Source organism: Anarhichas minor, unplaced genomic scaffold (assembly GCF_050575085.1).
Source record: "Anarhichas minor isolate MPS153535 unplaced genomic scaffold, ASM5057508v1 ptg000028l, whole genome shotgun sequence".
NCBI classification, from domain to species: Eukaryota; Metazoa; Chordata; class Actinopteri; order Perciformes; family Anarhichadidae; genus Anarhichas; species Anarhichas minor.
Genome location: NW_027466474.1, coordinates 3,064,849 through 3,074,998, shown reverse-complemented (window position 1 = coordinate 3,074,998; position 10,150 = coordinate 3,064,849). Strand labels below are relative to the sequence as shown.

General features: G+C 42.2%; 1 protein-coding gene across 1 annotated transcript; it reads right to left on the bottom strand.

Moving 5' to 3' along the window:
* Positions 1–1,786: 1,786 nt before the first annotated feature.
* bend4 (BEN domain containing 4) lies at positions 1,787–9,642 on the bottom strand. The gene is made up of 6 exons (XM_076103785.1): positions 8,574–9,642; positions 5,250–5,843; positions 4,010–4,101; positions 3,801–3,827; positions 3,263–3,503; positions 1,787–2,019 (listed from the first exon to the last, which is right to left on the bottom strand). Exons 1-6 carry the CDS (start codon positions 9,040–9,042, stop codon positions 1,787–1,789), a joined length of 1,656 nt encoding a protein of 551 aa, XP_075959900.1. The 5' UTR covers positions 9,043–9,642.
* Positions 9,643–10,150: the final 508 nt, after the last annotated feature.

The following is a 10,150-nucleotide window of genomic DNA, read 5'->3' as shown; positions in this document are numbered from 1 at the left end:
ATTATAACAGTAAATAGATAGATCATCATCAATGTAAGCTTTCAGCTTCAGTGCTTGTTTTATTTATTATAAATAAAAAAACAACAGAAGCTATTCGATTTGTAAAAATCCTACCGATGTTTCACAGTGTTGATAACAGCCACTTTGAGGGAGTAAATACAAATAAACGCTCACATTCAGAACAGCAACACAACGACAGAATCCAACTGTTTAAGGTTTCTGTGGCACTTTCCTACTTGGCTTTTTAAGAGAGAGACGTGGTATTTCAAGAACACCTCACACGATACAGTACTTTATATTACACATTTACACAGCACTGTCGACGTGGCAAACTGACCTAATAAATCTGGTACATTCAAAACGTAGAAAACGGTGTCATGAAGTGAAGTGACTGAGTACCAAATATAATAAATACAAAGTCAAAGAATAAAAGTGGTTCAATTCTAAGGACTTCTCAGTGTCGGGCAGCTTCAGCCACAGCGACACGCGTAAAAGTGCAAATAAGAAAGAAGTGCTCGATTTGTCTTCCACTTGGGTCAACAGATACTTATTTAGAGGTGATTATTCTCTGTCATTATGAAGAAGACAGCGACAACCCACATTGTGATGACATGACCGATATAACACACAAAGCATCAACACTTTATACTGTGGAGGTCTTGAATCAAGTTTAAGGCAATATTATATGGCAACAATCATTCATCCCGAGGCAAAAAGTCTTCTCACTGATGATAAAAAATGAAAGTAGGTTGAATGCAATAAATTTACCTTGCAGTTGAAGATTTTTCGCATCAAGATGAATAAAATAATCTGACAGAGCAAAGAAAGTGCATAAATTAGCATTAAATAGAAACCGCCTTCTTGTTATTTCTCATTGTGTTGTTTTTTTACTGCAAATCTGCATTTTAATCATTAGCATACCTTCACCAGCGTTACATCGCTGACATATACAGCATTTCTAACTAATTTAGGAGACTTCTTGTAACCTTTGCAGATTAATAATTCTGTGTTAATATCAAAGACTGTTCTGCAATATGACACATTTCTTTTTTTTCAGCTGCATTATCCTGAAATCAGCCTTGAACGAAACCGTTTTAAGCTCATCGGAGAGACTTTTAATGCACTTCTCTTTTTTAAAACTTGACACATCAGAACTGATTCTAATCAAAACAAAAACAAATGGAGGATGAAAAGTGCAAGACTACAGGTAACAGAACACGACTTTCTCAGAGGCACTCCTGTTTGAAGGGTTGCAATTAAAGGTGCTTCGCCAATGACGCAGAATGTGGTGGAAAAATATGAAATGCTACTTTCTGTGACGTGATGAAGGGCACAGTGTCAGTGATGGATATGATAAGTCTCTAACTTGGGTAACATTAACACAAAGAGGTTCCTGATTACCTTAACGTATGCATGTACATTGTGAAAGAAATCACTGGGACTCCATCTCCAAAAACACAAAACAAAAGAAACAGAAATATTCCAGAGATAGTGACAAAACTGCTGAAAACATCAAACCATAGAAAAAGTAGCAAATGGAAGACTCAAATAAATAAAAAAAATGAAAGATACCGTAAGATAAACATTTTGACGAAGCAAAATTTTAGGTATAAAAATGGCAAAAGAGCTAGAAACTATTCAAAGGGACTGCAGTTATATTGTGAATGAATAACGTCATCTGGAATGTTTTCATCACTCTGTAAAGTGACAGGTTCAGGTCAGCGTTTTGGGATATGTTGTTGTACAGCTACATTTCCGGCATTTGTCTCTAATTCCTCCTTTGTCTTCAGTCCGACTGGCCGTTCTGGCAGCCTTTCAGATACAGTTCGTCCTGCGACAGATGTCCATCAAAGCCGTCCATGTAGAGGCTGCTGGTGCTGCTGCCGCTGCTGCCCAGGAACGTACCGACCGCCCGGCCCTGACGAGCGTGACCGACGGCATCGCTGAACACCTTGTTGATCTGCTCCTCTGAAGGCATCCACCAGTCTGGGTTCGAGGCACAGTGCATCCGGATGAAGTCTGGCAAGAAGATTTTCAATCAAAACAAGATTAAAAAAATGTGAAAGCAAACTTTAACTTGTAGCACTGCCCAACAGGATGGAGGTTTCCAGGGTGTGTTTTGTTTTATATTTGTAATGTCATAAAAAAACATCACTGTCCTAATATTTTGGACCTTTTCTGTACACAAACCATGATGGTGGGACTGAAGTTAAATCATAAGCAGATTCAATCTACAATGTCAGGTGAAATTCACATTAAAAAAAAAGTATTAATTCTGAATCTTATCTTTTACACAGACCTGATCTTTGTGTGGTGAAAACACATCTGATGTGCCCTTCAAATAGTTATAATATATATTTTTATATTACCAATATATGAAATGACAACGTGACATTGTGTAACGTATAGAGAATCTGCAGTATCTCTTTTTCAATGAGCTTTATAGTGAGTTTCAGCTTATTGTTTAGCTGTCTGGCCCTCGACTTTACTGTTTCGGTTCACTCTCTCTGCCCTCATCGTGTTGTTTTAGGCCGCAGCAGGCAGCTATTTTCAGAGGAAAAAGCTCTAAAAACTGACAAGCACCAAACAGCCGACAGACACAGTTAGCTGGTGAACACAGTAGAGCATTTAGGAACTAAAGAGCCAGACGTTTCCCTCAGGAGGTGGTGGAGACCAAAAACGGAGCAAAAAGAAGAAGGTGAACACAAACACTACTCTGACTAAATGATTATGTGTCTCTGTAACTGCTGGAAGTGTAAGTAAGCAACTGCTTGACAACAAATTCAACATATCAACTTAAAAAGTGACGATACGTGAATGTTGTTCACAACTTGTTTCTGCTACCCCGAAGTGGCTGAAAAAAACAGTTATTGCAAGATTAAAATAATAAATCGCGAGACAGTTTATAGTGGAAATCTGATCGGTAATAAGTGAAATAATTGTTACCACAAATGTATCAGATCTTAGACCGAATACAATTATATGTTAAATTAATCATAAATAATGATCTCACTTGAAAGCTACTGCTGCTTTTCAATTCTGAAACATATGCTGTAAAATATCTAGTACTCTAAAAAGCATGGCACTACATCATTCAAACAACACTAACATTGTATAAGGAGACATTTGCCAGAGTTTCTGGCTGTTGGGCAACTGCAGGAGCTCTACTAGTGTTTCAATTCCCAGGGTTTTTCAACAATAATGCATCACTTAAATTGAGCAGACTGAAGCGTAATGCAAACACTCTTCTAAGGCCGTGTACCTCTGAGGCAGCTGACTTTGACGGGGTTGAGCGGTCGTCTCTCCAGGCCTGGATCTCCTGAGTGGACCGAACGCTTCCTTTTGCCCAAACCGCAGGAGAACTTGAGCTCGTCCGTGGTGAAGACGAAGCGAATCAGGTAGCGCAGCAGCCGCCTGCCATCTTTCTTGGAGGAGTTGACGGCTTCGTCCCACTGCTTATTAGAGATGAAGAGAGGATAGTTCTCCAGCAGCTGTTTGCTGCCCTGCAGGGAAGAGGAGAATAGATTCAATAGTCAGAAGGAGTTCAGGTTTAAAGCCTCATCCAGCCTCACGTGGTCATTTTACTTTTTTACCAAATTTGACAACATTGTCTGAAGTTTTGTCTACTTTGAAATGGACTTTTAACCTTCTTTTAGGGTGTACACTATAATTTTATGTCAATGTAACTAATTTGCCACCACGTCCTGTTTTCACAGACAAAAAATGCACAAATATAAACTGAAGTTTTTATTCTTTATTATCTTAAAAAACAACAGATTTTATGAATTAAAAACACAGACCTCAAAGACTGTTTGCCGTTCTTCTTCCTGCAGAGAGAGAGTTTTCTTTAATTACAAAATGTTCACACAACTTAATGGCACAATTAACACATTGACGGAGTTACTTATTTGTGATGGATGTCATCTGATATTTTCACACTTTATCATACGCTACTGATCACACATTCTTTAAATAGCTGTGAATAACATACAGCGGTGTGAATCCTCACCTCGGTGAGCTGCTCCTCCGGCATCGGCTGGACCAGCTGGTTGTGAACCTCAAGAACAGTCTTGAAGTAGTCGAGGACATTTTGACAGGGAACTGCATGAAAACACATGTGACCGGAAATAAAAACACAAAATTACGACCCATCTGGTGATTAATTTAACAACAATAATCCAGCAAAGTGCAGATAAAATGAGCTGTGTTAGTGCAAATTAGGTTACGGTGACACTGGGGAGCAGATAACTTAATAAAAATAGATGCTATTAAAACTCTGTGATGCATTTAGAGAGTGAGAAGTGGCTTTCTGAGGTCTAATAATGATCAAATATATGGACACATTATATTAATTAAAGGTGCAGAAATCAGTTCAACATTTTCTGAGAATATTTTCATATAAAACCATTTTTACTGGTTTATACAGACAGGTGACAGATTAACAAAGAGCTTCAATAAATTAGTAGAAATGAAACAATTAGTTGAATAATCGATCTACACAAAATCAATTCGCTGCTTTGATATTCAAATGTATTCATCATTTTATCATAAATTCTAGCTTTGTTAGTCGTGTGGGTCTGAGGTTGGTAGTGTTGATCCATCACTTTGTTTCTAGACTGAAATATCTGAACGACTGTTGAATTATTAGAAAACAAAAAATAAACTATGATGCATTATTATCGATAAAACCAGAGCTGTTTTAAAGTCAGAGTCACGTCTCAAGTCTTTCACGTCAAAAAGTAACTTTTTCCGAGTTTTTTTTTGTGGTGCCAGCTGCTGCAACTGAAAGTGTGCATCAGGTAATGGAGACGCAACATGCATTCTCAATATCTTGTTCATTATTCATGATGTTTGCTCCACCAATGCTCCAAAATAGAAACTACACACAATGCTGCATTTTACAATATTCATAGGTCACCAAGTCAAGTCTCCACAGCTTTTTCCATCAAGCCTCCAGCCCTGGATTCAACTATCCAGCAGGACTTTTAACGGTGTGGTATTTTACTTTTAAAAAAGTGTGCTTCCTCTACCACTGCCAATACCAACATTTTCACGAAGAGAAGGAGTAAAAATTAGGTACAATAGAGAACCCATAAGTTTGAAGCTCCCAAATCACAAAATCGGACCTGACATATGTTAGAAGAACGGAGTTCAACCTTTCCTTTAATTTGTCACCAATATGTATCACTGTACCTTTGAGCCATCCCAAAGAATAAGACCCTGTGAAGTCCTAGCTTTCATTACTGCACCTGGGACGTTCTCCAGCTTGTTGCGGAGCTCCTCGTTCTCCTGCTGCAGAGACAGCACCTCCTGCTCCAACTCCAGGCAGCGTGGACAGCAGCTCTCCTCCTCCTCTTCCTCCTCGGGCAGCGTGGACGACGGGTGGCCGTACGACTCTGACGGAGTCGGCGAGCCCCAGCCGCCCAGGTTGTGTCTCGGAGGAGACACCCCTGAGCCGGGCTCCGCCGACGGGCACTGCTCATTGTCCAGACCGGCAGCCAGATGTTGCTGCTGCTGCTGCTGCTGCTGCTGCTGAGGCCCTGAGAGCAGATAGTTCTGTAGGGAGTCTGTGAAGATGCGGAGAACGGCAGAGGTCTGTTGTTGGTTCAAATGGCTTTGTTGGGCCTCCTCTTCTGGGTCTGTGGTGGAAGAGCTCTCTTCAGGTTTGGACTTCACCAGCGAGGAGGAGTGAATCCCCTGTACCTCCCCTGGCCCGCCTTCCAGCTTGATGTTGGACGTGAAGGAGGAGGATGAGGAGGAGGGCTCCAGGAGGCGGCCGTTGTTGAGGAGGCTGAGGACTCGGCTACACTGCTGGGCGAAGGCATCCAGGATGAGACGATTCTCTGTGGCAGAGAGGGAACATGAAGAGGTCAGAGGCAGCCATCGCTCTACAATCACGGGGTCTGTTGTGTTCAGACGGGTAACGGTTCATTTTTGACCTTGGAAACAGCAGTTGACAAAATAATCGCACCACTGTCCATTTAGCAGCCGTTCTGAAACTTTTGACTGCATCACATGATCTTCATCAGCAGACCGAGTTTGAGTCATTGCCATAGAACCAACTTTTGGGTCAACATGGGCGAGAAGTCAACATCTACAGTTCCTTGACAATCAACAAACTCAACCTGCTGATGAAGACCATGTGATGAAGGCAAAAGCTCCAGAACAGCTACTAAATGGACCTTTTCTTTGCTGGCTATCATTCGTCCTCTATGACTGTTACATTATTATAGATGAGCAGCATTTTACTGTAGTACTGGGGTTTAGGTGAAGATAGTTTTTACTTCACAAATCTACATTCCTATTTTGGACTGATTTCAAATATTTGCTGTTCTTGTGAAATACTGGATAATCTGACATCTTTGGGCCTTGAAAACTTATTTTTTTAAGAAGCTTAGAGGGGAAATGTTTCTTTTGAGGATCTACTGACAAGACATCTGAAATGCGACAAGGGGCCCTAACCAGATATGTGTTGATTGCAAGGGGTCAGGAGCCGAAAGGTTTGGGAACCACTGGTTTTATTTTAACACAAAGCATTCTATTTTTTTAAGCTTAAATTGTGTTTGTTTTTTTGTGCTAAATCTAAATCTGTCAAAAACGTGTTGTGGTTTAACAACGTTTACCTCTGAAGTGTAGTAGAAGCAGACAGAAGCAGTACCTCAAAAGTGAAGTACTTTAGCGTAGTACTGCTGAAACAGGAAAGCAGCAGATATGGAAACAAAGTGAGTGATTCTGTGTTTTGTCTTTCTCTGGTTCTGGTTATTTTACGCCTCCCTTTTCTCTCTTTTTGTGGCAAATCTTTCCACATGCAGTCGGCCTCTCTGCTCATAGAAATGTCAACTTGATTATGCTGATTTATTCAGATGTCAATAAACTCTGAAGTCACAGTATCTGCTGTGACCAAACCCAGCCGAGCAAAGCAAATCGGCACGGAGCTATTGTCCAGAAACAAGCCTCAGTGTACAGTTTCCCTGGTAGTCTGGGCACGTCTCAATGAGATGATCTCACACATACCTCCATGTAATGATTATGAGTCCAGTGTCCTCTCACACACACACACACACACACACAGACAAAATGAGTTCTAGGCTACCACTGCTGCGTTGCCACTCGCTCAGACGTATCTATCAGCCTGGCGCAGATGTGTCGCATTTATTAATATGCGTGCTGTCTCTGTTTACCCGTCGAGATGTATCTGATATCATTCGCCTTCACCCTGCCCCCCCCCCCCCACCCCCCGACCCTACTCTCTTCTCTAACCAGTTCTGTGGCAGTGTGAGCAGAGAGCCTCATAAAATTTCATTAAAAACAACACGCTCGGCAGAGGCAAATTTATGAGCCCCATTTATTTTAATCACAACTCTTTGGGAACGGCTTTTCAATGCAATTTGTGTTATTGTGTGTTGAACCGATTGCTGAGTCCAGGGGTCTCCGCAGCCCGTCTCCTCGAGAAGGGCATCAAGTTTTTGTTATTTTCTTTTCAGCCATGAGAGGGACGTTAAATTCCTCCCATCGTGCAGATAGAGAGCACTTTGATGTGTCATCATCAGTAAGAATGCACGACTAGTTCAGCTGGGATTGGATGGTGCATCTTGTGTAATATGAGCAGAGAAAATATGGTTTAGTGTGGTTATTTCATGAGTGAAATCAGGATCATGTGTATGCCATAAGGGATGCAAACTATGGGTCATCATGACTGAAATCTGGGCTTTATACTTACAGAGAATCTGTAATCCTGCTCACTCACAGATTGAAGTGGGTTAAAGATGCCTGATTTTAGATTACATTTGCTAATTCTCATGCAGGCGAGTTAATACAGTGCAACCTGAGCTCGGACTGAACACTGGATTTTCTGTAAAGCAACAATAACCAGCAGCAAATTGAGCCTCTGCTTCCAGCAGTGATAAAGAGATTAATATCTGATTGGGAGGAGGAGATGTAATGTTTCATTTCGTAACTATCAGGATTAGGTTCATTGCTTTCATCTTAATGTTGGTTCCCATGGACCCGCCCTCCACACAGGGAACACATTTCTTCCTGAGCCTGCACACAGCCCACTAATGAACCGCAGCTGAGGAGAAAAATTAGCATGGAACAATGTGTTTCAAGCAGAGGGCCCTTCTTGCACACAGACACATACATAAAAACTCACAAATCAACACACACACACAGACAATTACCCAATTTCATTTTTAGCACATGCACACTGGAGATTCAATCATGACTGCTCTCATTACAGCAGCAAATCAATCACTGCTGACAGGAAGAAAAAAAGAGGAAGAAACGGGAACAAAAACATGACGCTCATGTGAACAAAGGAGATGCTTGCTATTAATGACATAATTTGTTGTGTTCCATTCAAGTTTATTGACTCTGTAGAGGCTTAATTCACAGATATCTGGGCAGCAAAAACTCTAAATATACACCAGAATCCGGAAAATCTGAGGACGTGTAGCTCAGAAAAAGTATCACCATCCCAAATCCAAATGACTAAAAGTAGCTTTAGAGATGGAGCAGACCCGCACACATGACCAGGAGTCACTCTCATCACTCTGAACAAGTTTGAAACCCACCTGAGCTGATGCCGTAGGTGCAGTCTGGGGAGAATCTGGGCTCCGCTGTGCCGCGCCGCTGCTGGGTACCAGGAGATGCTGCCGCCGCCGCCGAGGTGGATGTCGGGACCCTGCTGCTGGGCCTGTTCTCACATGGGAAACGATCCCGCTGCTGCTGCTGCTGCTGCTGAGGCGTCGGGTGATGCTGCTGACTGCTGCTGATAGCGGCGCTGGTTTGGTGGGGCTGCTGCAGACGCTGGTTGTAGTGATGGTGGTGGGGCTGGAAACGATGAGGCTGCTCGGGATGGAAAGTGAAGTGATGTCCGTCGCCAAACAGAGGCACCTCGGCCACAGCGGACCTGTCAAAGCGCGACTTGCCCGCCGAGCGCTTGCTCTGGAAGGTTTTCAGGGTGCTGTACGGACCCCGTTGTTGTCGGCACATCTTCGGGGCGCATGGTCCTTCATCTGCGGGCTGCATCTCTCCCTCCATCCCAGCCAGGTGTCACAGCGCGGCGGACGGGCTCCGGGATCGGTGTCGCGGCGCGCTGATGTGACAGGCTGGCGGATCAGATCCGTCACTGTCTGGCTCCGTTTCCCTCGTACACACCGTGTGAAGGGTGGGCTCATTTACTGACAAGCCGCCGCTCCAATCCCCAGTCGGGAGCGCTGACACTGAGACTCCCCCAGAGGGAAATACAGGCGGGACTTGTGCGCCGCTGCCTGCCTCCTTTGTAGCCCCCATCCACACAGAGAACAACGGGGCGCTATGGCATTTGTACAATCTGGAAATGAAAAAAAAAAAAAAAACGCAGAACGAAATCCTACAAATGAAAAGGCAGAGGCCATTTTGCTACTGAGCTCAGAGCATAAACAGAGCAACATGAGCGCAAATGAAAGAAAAGGCCATCCACACCCAGACATCTTAAAATGAGCAAATAATCAAATAAAGAATACTGAGCTAATCCTTGTTGTTGTTTTTGTTGCTTTTTCTAACTATTTGAAACTATAGCGATAATTGGAACAATACAACTGATTAAAATAAATTGCTAAAAAGATTTATTATATAAAATATGATTTTATACAGGTTTTATTCTTCGGATCCTTACTTAAGTTTATTTTTCTTTAAAGTGGTGAAAAGGCCAGCTGTCTTACCGTTCAAATCTGAATTGACCTCATGTTTGAAATCATTTTAGCGTAGCTCTGTCTGGTATAGCCTGCAGGCCTAAAAGTTTGCAGCAACACATGGGGGCGCCACATCAATAGATTACAAAAAGATGTACTAAATGGAGGGACGAAAAGACCTGCTGCTAATTAACATACATGTTTTTACTCTCATTTTCAACAGGCCAGACAGGTCGGTAGTTTTTGCTTCTGCGTAATATCAAAACACATACAAGTGCTCAGTCAACAACATGTCTGTATTGGTAATTATGAAAGATGTAAAGGTCTATATAAAGGAATGATCTGAATAAAGTATTGATAGGCTGATATAATGCACTTTAAATGGTGATTATCATAAATGATCAAATCAAGTAAGCATATTTTCAGACAACAATGGAGCATCTGAATGCAGTGTCAGACAACAAGTATTTAAATCA